At 50.6% G+C, this 15167-nt stretch overlaps 2 protein-coding genes across 2 annotated transcripts; one reads left to right on the top strand and one right to left on the bottom strand.

Moving 5' to 3' along the window:
• Positions 1-4558, top strand: VCPKMT (valosin containing protein lysine methyltransferase). Its single transcript, XM_026118357.2, has 6 exons — positions 1-267; positions 470-580; positions 763-835; positions 1794-1913; positions 3350-3454; positions 4019-4558. The coding sequence occupies exons 1-6, from the start codon at positions 53-55 to the stop codon at positions 4031-4033; spliced, it is 639 nt and encodes a 212-aa protein (XP_025974142.1). The 5' UTR covers positions 1-52; the 3' UTR covers positions 4034-4558.
• Positions 4559-11137: 6579 nt separating this feature from the next.
• ARF6 (ADP ribosylation factor 6) lies at positions 11138-15167 on the bottom strand. Its single transcript, XM_026118102.2, has one exon. It carries the CDS (start codon positions 14631-14633, stop codon positions 14106-14108), a length of 528 nt encoding a protein of 175 aa, XP_025973887.1. The 5' UTR covers positions 14634-15167; the 3' UTR covers positions 11138-14105.

The following is a 15167-nucleotide window of genomic DNA, read 5'->3' as shown; positions in this document are numbered from 1 at the left end:
GCCGCCGGCGGGGGGGGGAGGGGAGGCGCCGCGCCGCCTCAGTGCCGCGGCCATGGCGGGCTTCGTGCGGGAGCTGGAGCGGCGGGGCGGGCCGGCGCTGCGGCTGGAGCAGCGGGCGGCGGGCGGCGTGGGCTGCGTGGTGTGGGACGCGGCGCTGGTGCTCGCCAAGTTCCTGGAGAGCGGCGCCGGCCCCCCCCTGGCCCGCCGCGCCGTCCTCGAGCTGGGCGCCGGCACCGGCGCCGTCGGCATCATGGCGGCCACGCTGGGGTGAGCGGCGCCGCGGGGGGGGAGGGGGGGGGCGCTGCCGCCGCCGCGCCGCGCTTTCGCGCCCTTTTTTTCCGTGTGGTGATTTGGGGGAAAAGTCGCTTTTAACCCACCCCCCGCGCTGCGATCAGGGCTGGGGGGGACGCGGCTGCGCTCACCTTGCTCCCGGGGAGGATTTTTTTTTTTAAAAAACGGCATTTTTTAGGGCAAACGTGACGGTCACCGACCTGGAAGAGCTTCAGGAGCTGCTGGAGGTGAACATCGAGAACAACAAGCATCTCGTCACAGGGTCAGTCCGAGCCAAGGTACTGAAATGGTTTGTATGATCCTTTAATATTCCCGCTTAGCTTTGTGGGGGGCTCCCTTCCCCTCTCCGTTAAACTGCCAGATGCACTGGGGAGTAATTGTTTTGAATTGGGAAGAATTGCAGCAGTTAATTTTGTTACGTGCTGTATTATTGCTGAAGTTCTGTTCTCTCCTCTTTTTGCTTCTTTTTAGGGGCGAAGACGTGACAGAGTTCCAGCCTCCCCCCGATTACATACTGCTGGCTGACTGCATTTACTACGAGGAGGTAAATGAGGACATGGTAAAAGCTGAGCAGCTGGCTTGGGAAGGCCGTGGGTTTGATGTGAGAAGTGTGCGATGAAGCCCATCCAAGTAGATACCGTGCTTTCGTCTTGGTCCCCATGGTGTAGCGTGACATGTAGAACCAGGCTGAAAAAGATATTTTTAACTGACTTAAGGCCGTTCGAGATGTGACCAGAGACCTTTTCTTTTTTTAATTTTTAAAAATTTCTTAGCATTGTGCCCCCCTCCCTTTTTTAAACCTTAGAAGAGAAATGTGAAGGAAAAAACTGTGATCAGTAGTTGTGAATTGTCTTGTGCATCGGTGAAAGCAGTTTAAAGCATGATGCCTTGTCTGTGCTGCTCTCCTGCTGGGGCCCTCATCACCCTTCCCCCCAGATGGTAGGGAGAGAAATCTTGCTTCAGCCATGGGGCTTTCGTAGTCCGCCCCATCCGCGAAGCTGGTCCGTGAAGAGCCAGCACAAGCCCTAGGAAAAGGGAAGTGCCATGAAGGACTCCCATGTCCCACTGCCTTTTCAACTGTCTTGCCAGCCCCTGGCTGTGGTCCCTTACAAGTCGGTCCTGTTTCCATACCCAGTGGTCTGGATGTGAGCCGTGCTCCAAGAATGGTTAAGAACACTTTTGCTTTTGAAAGGTAGCAAGAAGTAGAGTCATCCTTGTGTGCCTCACAGAAATGTCTGCTTCCACAGTGTGGGGTGATTTTTAGCCTAGGTGTTCATTTTTCTTGGTCTGTGAAGCTTTTTCTGTGCAGTTTTTACTTTCTCATCTCTTTTCCAGCTTGCCCCTGTGTTTCTTTTGTCCCAGATAAGGTACTAAAAATAACTGCCTGAGAAGCAAAACTGGGAAGTTCTCTCTTGGGTGAAAACTTTCTCTAGTTACAGAACATGGTTTCAGTAAAATGAACTTGAAATCTAAGTGGCAAATACTTAACCTCTTTTGGGCAGTCATTAGAACCGTTACTGAAGACACTGAAAGACCTTACTGGCCCTGATACCTGTGTGTTATGCTGTTACGAACAAAGGACTATGGGGAAGAATCCTGAAATAGAAAGAAAATACTTTGAGGTGAGTGTGCTTAGCATGTGCTTCTGAACACGAGGGTGATAGTGTGGATGTAGGAAAACTTTCATTCGCTCCGTTGAACCTTGATGTCAGTTCTGTTCTGTGTGCAAATTCAAGTTCACAGCACAAATAGACTTTGCAGCAATAAACCACGTTTATTTTCAGATGGTACAGAGAAATTGACTGGTAACTCTTCAAGTTATTCTCCATCTTACCAGTAGCGACTTTCTGGATACTTTGTGAGTTTTCCTTCCCTCAAAGGGCAGAACTAACCTTTCTTAACTTCCTGGTTTTACCAGGTTCTTTTCGAACCAGGCAGCCAGACATGCATGTTGTTAAAAGCCTCCTTAGCTTGCGGTGATTTGCTGCATGTGCAAAAGGGCTCCCCCATATGTAAGGCAGTATCTGTCAGAATAAAAAAATCAACTTTGCAGGAAGTGAAGTAGCATTTGGTTGCCTCTTTCTGCAGTGGTTGGTGTGATGTTACTGGAGATAAGTGGGAAGATTAAACACAGTTCTGTGGAAATTTTTTCTTTGCATATGTTCTCTTGCAAGCCTAGGCAAAATGTAGGTGAAGTTTTCAAAAGTGGCTCAGGAGTCCAAGACTTTCTGTTAATTGATATAGCTGCTTTTGCCAAAATTTCCCCCCTCCAGTGAGAGAGCATTAATAGGTGATACAGTTAAATAAACTAGTTGTATGTTCTGGTCAGGTAAAAATCCCAAACCCTAGTAATGGCTGAATCCCTCCAAAAGTATTGCAGGTTGTAGGGATGACAGTCAGTGCAGGATTTGACTCTGCGCTTGTGAAGTATGCCGAGAGGCAGCCCTTCCACAGGAGTGCTGGATTATATGAGTAGAGAAGACCAGGAAAGAGGGGAAAGGGAACGGGCAAGAATTCCAGGGTGATTTGTACATGTTAATAGAAGCACTTTGATAATTAGCCTTGCCTTGAACAAGCTGTTATGGGGACTAGACTGTGAGGAGAGTTGCCCTAATTGAGAGCAGCTCTGATAAGGTACTTAGTGCTCCCACAGTCAATGCGATAGGGGTAGGTGTTTCTGGAGGCTTTCTGTTCCTTATAATTTGCTTGCTTCCCCCCATTTGATGAGGCTGGCAAACAGAAGCAGGCACTGTGGTTTGGTTTAGCGCTTTGAGGAAACAAAATCATTTATCAAGAGCTTTAAGTCTTTCTTAAATGTTGCAAGATGTCCATAGCTTTGAATTAGTGCAGGGTTAGTTAAAATTAGGGTAAATGTAAGGGGAAAAATGGCCTGCATGCCTGCAGAGGGTTTTAAAGAAGGGGGCTGAGCATGGTGGTTCCAGCCTCTTAGGGCTTCCTGCAATACGTTTTGGGACCTTTTTAATTGAATGTGTCTTAATGCGTGTTTGTTCCAAAGAGCTGTGTCATTTGTGTTGTTTTGCTTGTGCTTTAATAACAGCTGCTTCAGAGAGACTTTGAGTTGGAAAAAATTCCTCTGGATAAGCATGATGAGGAGTATCGGAGTGAAGACATTCATATCATGAATATCCACAGGAAACAAACGGTAGGTTAATGGAACTGGTTTAAGAATATTGCCAGAAATTCGGAGTTGCTGTTTATTTGGCATGGTTTGAGCCTGCTGTGGTTTAAGCTGTAAACTGCCTGTGAAATAACATTAGGCACCCTGTGAAACTACAAACCAGAACTGTCCTTGTACAAAGAAGCTCTTTTGTTCCAAAACGCAGTACGTTGCCAGGTGCCATCTTTTGTCTTCAGCAGAAACATCTTTGACCTGCGTGCTGCCTTTCAGTTCTGCTTCTGCACTGTGTAGTGCAATGGGATCTCAAAACTGGAGTCTTGAGGTGCCAAAGTGAGAGCACTAACGTGCCCACTGCGTTTTTTTTGTGCTGTGTGTTCTATTGTACAGCCTTCTTCCCAAAGCTGATCTGTAGAGAGGTGCTCGGCAGCCTCTTAGTTTGGGTTAGGTCATTTTTTGGTTAACCGATGGGGCAGACAGTTATGCATGAAGAAGGTATTTTGCATATTGTGCTGACATGGCAGGTGGGTCCAGTGTTTAAAAAAAGCAGGCCATTTAAAATTTGTGCCTTCGTAAAAAATCTCTTCACAGAATTTTCCGTCGTGAGATCTTTGACCACATTATCTATCCTCTGGCAACTGGCTGGAGCTCTGGAGAGGAGGGAGAGAGTATATAATAACACCACAAAGGGACTGTCTCCAGTGTGGTTTCTGACTCATCTACAGAGCGTCTTCTAGATGGTGGATTTGGCATGAGGCACTGAAAGAAGTGGGCTGTTTAGACTAGATTCACTCATAGCACCTTTCTCAGAGGACAAACGTGATCTGTTATCTGCAGTGCAACCTGGCTGAGGCAGAGGAAGGCAAAAATGGAACTGAAGTTTAATATAGGCCAGTGGTGGGTTTCTGTTCCTGGTTACCTTTGCTGGGCAGCTGCTTGTCATAGCAGCAGACAGCTTAAGAGTTCCCACAAAGCAGATCCGAGGATACCACAAAGAAGTCTGTATGCCGTAAAGCACAAAGGAAGCCAACAGCATCATCTGCTCCTCCTGAGGAGGAAACTCTTCAGGTGGGCTAAATTCTCCTTCAAACAGGCCCAGATATCCAGTCAATAAAATTTTTGTACTTGAAATGGGTCTTGGCTGATGGCTTTTTTTCTAAGCCTATGGTTTCTGTGTTTCTGCATTGCCGAGGTCCTGTGAGTCTTGTTCTAGGAGCAGGATCTTACGGTGGTAGGTGCTGTACAAATATAACGGACAGATGGTCGCTCTTCTTGTGTGAAATTGTTCTTTCTTTTAATTCCATCTGTGTTTTTCTAGTATACGGAGCTGCAGCGTTAAGATTTGACACCTTTAAACTATTCTTGTGAGCGTGTTCATTGTTGCAATCAGTATTCATCGCCAGGCTCCCTCTCGTTGTTAGGCAGTGATTGCTTTGAGATTTTAATTTCAAAGAAAATTTTGCTCCTGCTCTGTGATGGCAGCACCAGTGGCCAGCTGTGCCATCCTGCCTCCCCGAATGTGCTCTTTGAAAGGAGGTCTGCTTTGACAGGGATGCTGCTTAATATGAATTATAATAGTCTGCTCCCTAAGCCTCTCCTGATTCATGCTGCAAACAGTACGAGTGGTTCCTGCTTCAGAAACTTGAATATTCAAGCTTGGAACTGCTGAGTTTTCCCAAAAGCTCAGCCGTTGCTCTTGGATGGAGCCCTGTTTAGGGACACCTAGGCACTTTGAACCCGTCTTCCTAAGCTCAGGCTTTCTATTTACCCCCAGTCAAAGCGCTGCTTGCAGTCTTTGCGCTTCATAAAACATCGTCCTGGCTTGCAAAGCACAACACGAACTGATTAGCGAATGCACGGCAAAGCGAGAATGTAATTTGTCGTAACCACACGCGTTATTTGTTAACTTGTTATGAAAAGAGCTCCTTAATTAAAAATTGGCCTACAGGAAGATATTTAGTGGCGTGTTTATGCCAGTATGACTTCCCTTGTGGAAACTCTTATTCCAGGATAATTGTCCAAAGGTGCTTTATAAGGATAGTGCAAGGGCTGTAAAATTTTCTGGTAAAACTTGCCCCCAGCTGCCGTTTCTTAGCTGCCCGCGTACCTCCGAGAGAGCAGAGCTGCTCTGACTGGGACGTCTCAGAATCAGCAGCGATGTTGGGGATAACGTGCCGAAATAGTCTACTCGCCGGTCTCTCGTGCCGTTCTGGTCCAGGGACGGATGGCGAGCATGGCTGTGGGTAACACAGGATGCGGCGCAGCAGTAATAGCACGGACAAAACAAGTGTTTTGCCTGCAGCAAGGTGCGATTTTGGTACTTCCTTACCTAAGGGCTCTGCTCGCCCTTAAAAAAGGGGAGAAAATCGTGCCTTCATGTAAGGCGCGTGCGCTTGGGGCCAGCCACCGCAGCCCTTGCTTCGTTCCTGTACCGCTCGCTGGCTGGGGGCTGCTGGGGAAGAGGAACCGTCGGCGGGGAGCGGCGGTTCCTGTCACACCCCCTCGTGCTGTTTCGGCGGCGGTGGTTCCCTGAGAGGGGGATGTAGAGCCCGGCCACGCACGGCGGCCGCTCGAGCTGTGCGGAGCGGAAGCGGCTGCGAAGCAGGGCCGAGCCGAGAGCGGCGTCACGTGGGTGGCAGATGCCTGCTCCCCGCTCCCTGGAGAGATGCGATAAAACAGTTGTTTTAAGTGGGGGGGGGGGGGGAAAGGGCTTTATAAAGGGGCCGGGATGGTGCTTGGGGGGGGGGGGGGTGCTGGGGAGGCGCAGCAGATGGCTGCTGCCACGCGGATTAGCGCTGAGCCGCCGGGGCCGGTCAAGGCGGGGGCCTGCCCTGGGGAAGGGCGAGCCCGGCCCAGTCCCGGCTGCTCTGGTCGCCAGCAAGGACTCACGTCTCTGCTTTTTGACGGGGAAGGCCGGGGGGGGGGGGGGGGCCACCTTCTGGCTCAGCCGCCCCGGGGGCACCTTGCTGCCTTGTGGCATCTCCACCCCAAGGCCCTTCTCCCGGCGCAGTGTGGCAGGGAAGAAGCTGTCCCGTGCTGAAGGCGGTCTGCCAGGAGCCATGGAAAAGCAGGTTTTGTGGCTCCAGGGCCATCCCCATCCTGGCTGGATCCAGGGAAGCGGCTGGCGAGCGCTGAATGCTGCTCAGGAGCACCCGGAGGGGTCCGGCCCCCGCCGGGCCCCGCGGCTCCCTTTGCCGCCGCTAATGCTGCGGCCCCGCCGGGCGCCGGAGCGAAAGCCCAAGCCAGCAGATTCCTGCCTAATCTGGGATCAGCCGAGCTGCTCGGCCCCGCGCCGGACGGCGCCCCGGCCACGAGAGCCTGTCTCCTCCCCATCCCGCTGTGCCCAGGGCTTTGCCAAGGAAGGATGCAGGGGCTGGTTTTTGGGATGCATTTTGCAAGCCGTCTCCCTGGCTCTTTTTTTTTTTTTTTTTTTTTTTTTTTCCCCCGCACCCTCCCCCCCACTTTGCTGTGGTTTTGCGTTGCGTTGGTCCCCGCCGCCGCCACGTGCAGCGGCCCCAGTGCCCTGGGTTGGGTGCAAAGCACGAAGCAGGGCTTCTTCCTCTGGGATGGGCTTCCTGCTCCAGTGCAGGCTTCCTCCCTGCTGGGAGCAGGAGCCGCTCGGCTTGGCACTGGGCATTTTACCAGGGCGGGAAGGATTCCCGCGGCCCTGCCCTGCGGCTCCGAAAGCCCTCCCGGCTGCAAGCCGTTGTGAAAGCAGCCGCGCGCTGGGGGCACGGCCTTGAGGAGCGAGCGGCGCGGGGGCTGCGTGCCCTGGCCCCGTATCGACCCCCACATTAATGTGTAACAGCAGTGCCATGCGGCACCACCTGCTCAGGGCCGCACAGAGCTCAGGCATTTCCCCCATGCCAAGCTCGGGGTGGCATGTTGCAGCCCAAAAACGCGCCCACTCGCCAGCCGCCTGCTCCCCGGGAAATTGTCCGGGCCTGGTGAGCACTAACGCAGGCAGAATCGCACGAGGCAACCACGAGCAAAGCACACATGCAGCATCAGAGCCGTGGTTTCCAGTCCCCAACCTGGTGTTCTCTGGTGGGGAGACCCCATGGACAACGCCAAACAGTCACAGAAGAAGCTGGGTTGTTTTTAGCTCCCAGAGGGGTTGTGGCGTCTCCATCCTTGGATGTTCAGACCACATCTGGACGCGCTCCTGGGCAAGCTGCTGCAGGTGGCCCGGCCTGAGCAGGGCCTCGGATTAGGTGATCTCCAAAGGTCCCTGCTGACTTCAACCCTCCTGTGGCTCCGAGGAAGGGGGCTGCATCCCCCCCCGGAGGAAACTGCTGATAAAGTCCACTACAAAATGAAAGCTGGAAAGCTTTGGCACGCTGTTTGAGAGCATAACCTCATCCCGAGTTGAGGGCAAGGGCGGGAGACATGCAGACACTCACTTCTTCACGAGCTACCGGCCAAACAGGTAGCGCAGGAGCCGCGACGCTGAGCACAGCTGCAGGCGTTCAGAGGGCTGCGTTGGAGGGAGGAAAACTCACTCTCCTGGTCTGAGCTCTCGCCTTCCCTCCTGCGAGCGGGCCGGTGCGGGGGGCAGCGCTCCCTGTGCCCAGAGCCAGACTGAGAACCACGTCAGCGCCAGCCCTCGCGGCCGAAACAGCCCTTTAGAACAAAAATATAAATTTCTATGCAACACGTACAATGCAATTTGAGCGCTGAAGCAGCCAGACATGCCGGGGAGGCTGGGTCGGGATACGACCACAGCCTCGCTGGCAAGGTGGAGCGCGAGCCCCCTCCCGTAAGGCGAGCGCATCCCCCCGGGCTCGCTCCGTGCTCAGTTTCCGTTCAGGCAGCAGATCGAAAGCCGCAAGTATCCGATAGGAAAAGCCTCCCGGAGAGCTGGGCCCGGTCCAAGCTAACCCAGCCCCGTGGGGAAAGGCGTCCTGGCGGCTGCCGAGCTAATGGGATAACCGTCTGAGCACATCCCGGCGTGCTGCCGGCAGCCGCGGGGTTAGTGCCCGCGTCCTGCTGCCCCCAGCCCGTGGGGGGAAACGCGGAGGGCACCCGGGGGCAAAGCCAGCAAACATTAACAGCGGGAGCCTGAGCAGTCCCACGTCCCCAGAGGGCAAAGTCTCAGCGTGCCGAGCAAACGTCGTCTCCGAGCTCGAGGCCATCGATGCCACACACAGACCTGGATGAAGTTTGGGCCCGACCAGATAGCGATACCACCCTTGTATTTTTAAGCGATTTTTTAAAGTAATTTTGAGCATTTATTCAATGCTGCCAGGCAGAAACATGTTGTGGAGCTCCCTAAACCTCAGTTTCCCTCTCCCCCAGCAGCCCGGCAGAGGCAGGGCTCCTTCGGCACCCTCTGCGAGGAGAAAGCGTCTCAGATGTTATCAGTTTGCACCTCCCTTGCACAGCGGACACCAGTTAAATCCTGCTTAAGTACTGCTTTTTTCACTAACGCTGCTCCACAAGGTGTAGCTAATCAAACCACAACATAAAAAAGAGAAATGAAGCGTCTCCCCAGCAGAGGAAGCGTTTCTCCGCAGGAGAAGCACAGCCTTGAGACGATCAGACCTTGCAAGACTGCAGCTGGAGCAGGCAGCGCGTGACTCATACCTTCACTTTTTGCTTTTTTTTTCCCCCTCCGCCTCTCTTTTTAAGGAGGCCAGAGATACCTGTTCTTAAGCAAGAGGGAAGTTGCTTCCTGGACTACACACAGCACGTCCAGTTTACCATGCATAAAAAGCTGCCGTTCATAAGCCCACATTGCTTCCCAGGGACAGAGAGCAAACAAAAAGAAAAGGGGAAAAAAAATCACTCTTGAATACCATGGTTCTCTGACTCATCCGTTTTACCCTTCCAAAACTGAAGTCAGGGCTAAAATTATGCTACTATTCATAGTGCTCCAAATTTTGAAAGCGAGATCGATGGCGCTGTGCAAGTAATTCATCTCGGCCTCAAGCACTGAAGTGTCTGCGCAGAACAACGCGGAAACGTGGAGGCTTTAGTAGGTTGCGGTCGGAGTCCTGCTGCCGATGTCAAAAGAGGAACAGATTTCGGAAACTGAGATACGCCACGAACTCCTGAGCCGCGCTCGCAAGTTTACACTTCCCCCCAGGCGAGTGGAAAGTTTTTTCCAGAAAGCACTGAAGTCTGCATGATTCAAGAATCCGCATATCCCGCCCGTGGGGCTGGACAGATATTAGAAACAAATCCAAGATAAAAGTGTAAACTTGCGTTGGCGTCGGGACCGAGCCGCAGTGCCTGTGCCAACGCCGCTGCCACGTCCACGAGCGAGTCCTCTGGCCTCGGCTGCTGCTGCCTCTGTTGCAAGCGCCCAGTAAGGAGGGAAATCACATCCAGGTCCATCGGCGACCGGCTGTCACAGCTCATCTGTCCTCTGACCGCTTGGTTTTATGATGCAACTGATTTTTTAAAAATCAAGAAACATTCCGCTGGGAGGAATCGTACACAGATGAATTTCCAGGCGGAGAGGCCAGGCAAATTTTTTCCGAGCCCTGTCCACGAGGCCCGCGGCCCTGTGACTGGGGAAAAACCTGCTGGAGCGTGACTCACGGAGAGCAGCAGTTCCAGTGCGGCGCTCGCAGGAGTCATGCGTGCCGCGGTAACAAAGGTCTGATTTCCAGCGATAAGTGCTGACATTTTGAAAAATGACTAACTACAGCAGCGAGAGAGACATGAGTTTACTCTCCTGGAGCCTTGTCTACAAACTTGAAGTAGCTTAATTAAGTCAGACCAAGTTCATTTACACAGCCACACCCTTAACTGACATTTCAGTAGACGAGGCCTAACCTACATATTGCGGAACAGAAACGCTTCCCAGAGCGCTGCAGCCGCTCTAGGACCACTGTCCCCGCATATAGCGTCCTCCCAAGGAGCTGAATGAAGTTTTCTGGCAGTTCCTTAAAGTTTTGCAACCATCTGACAACTCTGAGTCACTAACGCCTTGCATCTGCAGCTGGTGGTGTCAGAAGTCACCTCGAGCCCTCCTCTGCCTGTCCCTCCTGCAGACTCCCTGCTCGGCTGCGACCAGGCTGTCACCCCAGCTTCACGCCGAAACCCTGTTTCCTGCAAGGTTTTTGTCTCCCCTTCAGTCTGAGGAGCTGCAGCTGTTGGAGAAACCATAGCCTGCTGCATCCTCCCAGCCCGGCCCCCCGCGCGGTCCCCGCTGCACCTGCCCAAGTCCTTTTATTGGCTCACTCGCTTCCTACGCAGGCACCGAAAACCGGCCCCGCTCCACATCTGCCACACCACGAGCACCCCTGTCCACAGGCAGCGGCCCTCCTGCCCATCGCTGTGTTTTCTGCACCGGCCTAAGGAATTCCCTCTCCAGGCAGCCTGCTTCCCGCGGGAGAGGCAGCCCTACCCGCCTCGGCCGGCCCCGCGCGCCCCTCGCAGAAGCTGTCGCGTGCTACAGCGCTTCTCCAAGCCCTCACACAAGTTACTTGGGGCTGGCGGCTTCACCAAAGTCAGCATAAATTTGACACTGAAGTTTGCTAAAAGATGACTATTAACTTAAAGTGGGAGTATTAAAGTATCATCCTTCCCGTTTATAAAAATAGTCGCTCATCTAAGTCTCCAAAGAATTGCAGACAGGCTTTCAAAACTGGGAGATACAGAACAGAGACCTCTTTATGTCAGCAGAATGCACTACTCCAGTACCATCTTGCCCCTTTCTGTTTCTCTCATAATTAAATATAAGTAACATACCAGGAGAGCTCCACTGTATAATTGCTTTATTTTCTGCTTATTAGTTCTTTACCAACACTACAGCCATATTGAGAACACAAAATTCCTGTTTACTTTAGTCAGGGAGATCACAGTCTACAAACTCATTCACTTTTCGGACACGATTAACGCCATTCAAAACTTACTCCATAAATTCACATGAACACAAATTGATGCACTTAAACTTCAGATTAGTTTTTAAATCAGTGGATTTCTTACAGATTGCCACTTTATCCTACAGGCTATGTTTACTGCCTTATAGCCACTAGGTCATGGCAAGGTTCAGCTATAACCTATAAAGGACATTTTGAAAGTGAAAACTTTGTGTTTTGTTCAGTAGCAATGGCCGTTTATTTTTGAAGTCTCTGCCACATGTTTCAGTAACTTTTTTCTCCCAAAAAAGACATTAAAAAAAAAGAAGCATAACCGGTTTCCTTTCACCTACAAAAACAGAATATCTAAAGTAACAAAGTTACTAAGGAAATACAAAATTGTGAATTCAACTTAATGCAAAGTCTAGCAAAGAAGTCTGCCCCAGCATTTGAAGAGAAAATATAGTAAATCAACTTAGACTGAAAATGAAGTTATTTAAGTTTTCATTTTGACTGAGAATAGATTTAAGAAAGTTCAAGAACCATTAATAGAGCTTCAAGTTTTCCAGTTTAGGCATTTACTTTGTGCTTGGCTATTTTATTTATGCTCCAGAAGAAAACAGTAACCATATTCTTGTATTTTTTGTCTTTATACCACCACACTATTTGTTAAGTTACATCAACAGAAAAAAAAAATTCTTACGCTTATAAAAAAAGCTAGAAAATAGAGCAATGATATTCCAATGGCAAAAAGACTTGAGTGAAAAGTCTCACCGCCTCTTCTTTATGACTGAGATTTAAGAGCTGTTGGACTGTAGGTGAAGCTTGTTTTTCCAGACTCTCTTAACGTGCACAGGTTTATGATCAATCAATGCTCTATCTTCTAGTATCAAGAACCCATTCAATCCCATTTGCAACCCACATCAAGATAAGTCTTCTTTTGGAACCATATTCTAAGGTAATTTTTAAGTGGTCCAAAGCATTCGATTTCAGAAGTGAATTCAGTATTTTTATCTTCCCATACATCTTTGGTAAGAGCTCCATATACAATGTATTTAGCATGCAGAGTAAACACTGCAGAAATGTAGTGTAATGCCCCCAATTTCATGTAAAAATCATACCCTTGGAAAAAAGAAAAAAAAAAGCCATTTTCTTCTGGTTTTGTAGCATACATTCCTAGAATTCCCCAATCGAGTTTTAACTCCTTGAGGAAATCTGAAGTTAATCCTTAAGGCTGAATGAGAACCAGCTGCTTTACATTTTTTGCACCCAGTATTAATACTTGATTGAGATTTTATACTAACACAAATACTTGCTCTGGGTGGGTTTTTCTGCCAGTCACATCTCAAAACCGTGACATGGCAAATGAGCTGCTTGCCCTTTAAGAACTAGTTATGGAAGTTTACATTCATAGTCGTATGCTCACTCTCTCCTCCTGCTCTCATTAATAGTTACTCCACGGGCTTCAGACATCCAACATAGTTCCTTTCATACAGGACTACAGCAACATGCTACCGAGACAGATGGCGAAGACTGCAACTATTTGTATGAGTTAAGTCTAGTCTTGTAAAACTAAGCCCAGAAGTGATTTCCTCAAAACGGCAGTTACTCAGATGTCAGAATTACTGAGCTCTGTTAAAGCTTAGCACTAAAACTTGCCCATTCGGGAGTCTACAAAATGGAAAAAAATAGGGTTCTCCTTTCTCCAATACATGCATTTCAGAAGTAATGAAAAATCCTTTCAAGGTTTAAAAGATGGCTTCAAGTGTCTGAAGATGAAGATGAAGCAATTTTTCTTTATCGCAAGACAGTAAAATCAGTGCTAGATTTTTGCCTAAACATTTGTGATTTAAATTAAAACTTGTCGCAATGCTTACATGTTATTGCTGCATTTTTCTGGAAGGAACATATCTTGCATTGAATTGGAGACTGACACAAGTAATAAAAACTGCAGCTAAACATCATTAAGTCTGCAATGCAAGACAAAAACTGAACAGTATATACCCTGGAACTATTACATCATTCATGTTGTATTTGCTATATGGTTGCTATGTAGTATGGGGAACTTATTTGCATCCCTTCTCATGCATGATGTATGGTTCAGAACTTCACAGCTGACATTTCAAAGCAGTTCTTACATTACCTAGTTAACATTATGCCTGATATGCACTTTGAACATATTACAATGGTATTCTCACTACCTGCCACCGTGGGCAAGGTTTCGTTTCGTTATTAGTCTCAGATACGAAGACAGACTGAGAGCCACTATTTAGTTATAGATTAACAGAACTTTAAAAAAGTCCTTAATATAAAAAGACAGACTGCAGTTTGATTTTAAGCAATAATTTTCTGTTTACTAGATGAAGTAGACCTATCAACATATTCTGCATGAATGCAAAAAAGTAGCAATCTACAGCAAGTGAGAGAAGAAAAAAACGTAATCAAAAAAGTAGAACCAGAAAGCATACACTGAAAATGGTACCCCTCCCCCAACCATCCCCCAAAATAATCAAACCATCGTAAAGGCTATCAAGAAGAAAAAGAGGAGAGGAAAACAAAAAAAAAGAAGTTACTTAGCAAGTCTACAATGTGTCTTTCCCCTGTTTGCTGGAAGTCTGCCATAGCATCTAGTGCTTGTGTTCGTGTCACATTTGGAGATTAGAGCATCCTAACGCCAAGCAAGAAGAGTTAAAACAGGAATCCAGTCAGTGTGTATAACGAAAGGGTGGTAACTGGAGAAAGGTGATCATAATCCTATGGATGCTTTTGTTTTACTTTTCAGTAGAGAATCGTTCTTCCGGAAAGCCATGTGGGTTACTTTTTTTTTTTTTTTTTAATTCTTTGTAGACTAAATAGTTATTTTCTCATTAGGATTTATAATTGGATGTTAACCATGTCAGCCCTTCATAGAGTCCATCCCCTGTAGTAGCACAGGAGGGCTGCACATACCAATTCCTATCCCTGATTCGGGTCAGGCCCAGTTTCTCCTGGATTTCATGGGGTTTCATGGCATCGGGCAGGTCCTGCTTGTTGGCGAAGATGAGGATGATGGCGTCCCGCATCTCCCTGTCGTTGATAATGCGGTGGAGCTCCTGGCGGGCCTCATCGATGCGGTCGCGATCGGCGCAGTCCACCACAAAGATCAGCCCTTGCGTGCCCGTGTAGTAGTGCCTCCAGAGGGGACGGATCTTGTCCTGGCCCCCGACATCCCACACGTTGAACTTGACGTTTTTGTAAGTCACCGTCTCCACGTTGAAGCCCACGGTGGGGATGGTGGTGACCGACTGGCCCAGCTTCAGTTTGTACAGGATGGTGGTTTTCCCGGCCGCGTCCAGGCCCAGCATCAGGATCCGCATCTCCTTGTTGCCGAAGATCTTGGACAGCACCTTGCCCATCTCGGCGGCATCCAAGGGGCCCGGCGCCGGCGGGGGGGGGCGGACGAGCGGCGACGCAGCCGAGCGGCCCGCGCGGGGCGGCGTCCCGGAGCGAAGCGGGGCCGGCGCGGCCCGGAGCGTCAGGGCAAGGGCAGGCGGGGCTCAGCGCCGCATGGGGCGGCCGCGGAGGGCGAGGCCTGGCGCTGCGGCGCGGGAAGAGCGGCCGCGCCGCGCCCCGCTCGTCCGCCGGGCCTGAGGCGGCGGTGGCGGCTCCGCCCGGCTCCTGCCTTGGCTGCCGCCGCGGCGCCTCAGCTCATGGATGCCGGCTCGGCGGCGGCGGCTCCGCGTCCTGCCCGCGCGGGGCCCGGGGGGGAGCGCGGCGGGGGAGCCGGCAGTTACCTCAGGGCCAGGGCCGGGGCTGGGGCCGGCTCCGCTCCTGGCCGCGCCGCGCCGCGCCGCTCCCCTCAGCCAGCACCGCCGGAAAAGGCGCCGCGCGAGCCCGCCTCACTTCCCCTCCGCCGCCAGCGCGCCTGCGCGCAGCGCCCCGCCCCGCCC

The sequence above is a fragment of the Dromaius novaehollandiae genome, chromosome 5 (assembly GCF_036370855.1).
Source record: "Dromaius novaehollandiae isolate bDroNov1 chromosome 5, bDroNov1.hap1, whole genome shotgun sequence".
NCBI lineage: Eukaryota > Metazoa > Chordata > Aves > Casuariiformes > Dromaiidae > Dromaius > Dromaius novaehollandiae.
This window is presented reverse-complemented; position numbering and strand designations above follow the sequence as displayed.

Excerpts from the sequence above, each read along its gene's own strand:
- VCPKMT (XM_026118357.2), top strand. The coding sequence starts at position 53 with ATGGCGGGCTTCGTGCGGGAGCTGGAGCGGCGGGGCGGGCCGGCGCTG. Across the intron at positions 836-1,793 it reads ACTGCATTTACTACGAGGAG|TCATTAGAACCGTTACTGAA; the intron begins GTAAATGAGGAC and ends TCTTTTGGGCAG. Across the intron at positions 1,914-3,349 it reads TAGAAAGAAAATACTTTGAG|CTGCTTCAGAGAGACTTTGA; the intron begins GTGAGTGTGCTT and ends CTTTAATAACAG.
- ARF6 (XM_026118102.2), bottom strand. The coding sequence starts at position 14,633 with ATGGGCAAGGTGCTGTCCAAGATCTTCGGCAACAAGGAGATGCGGATC.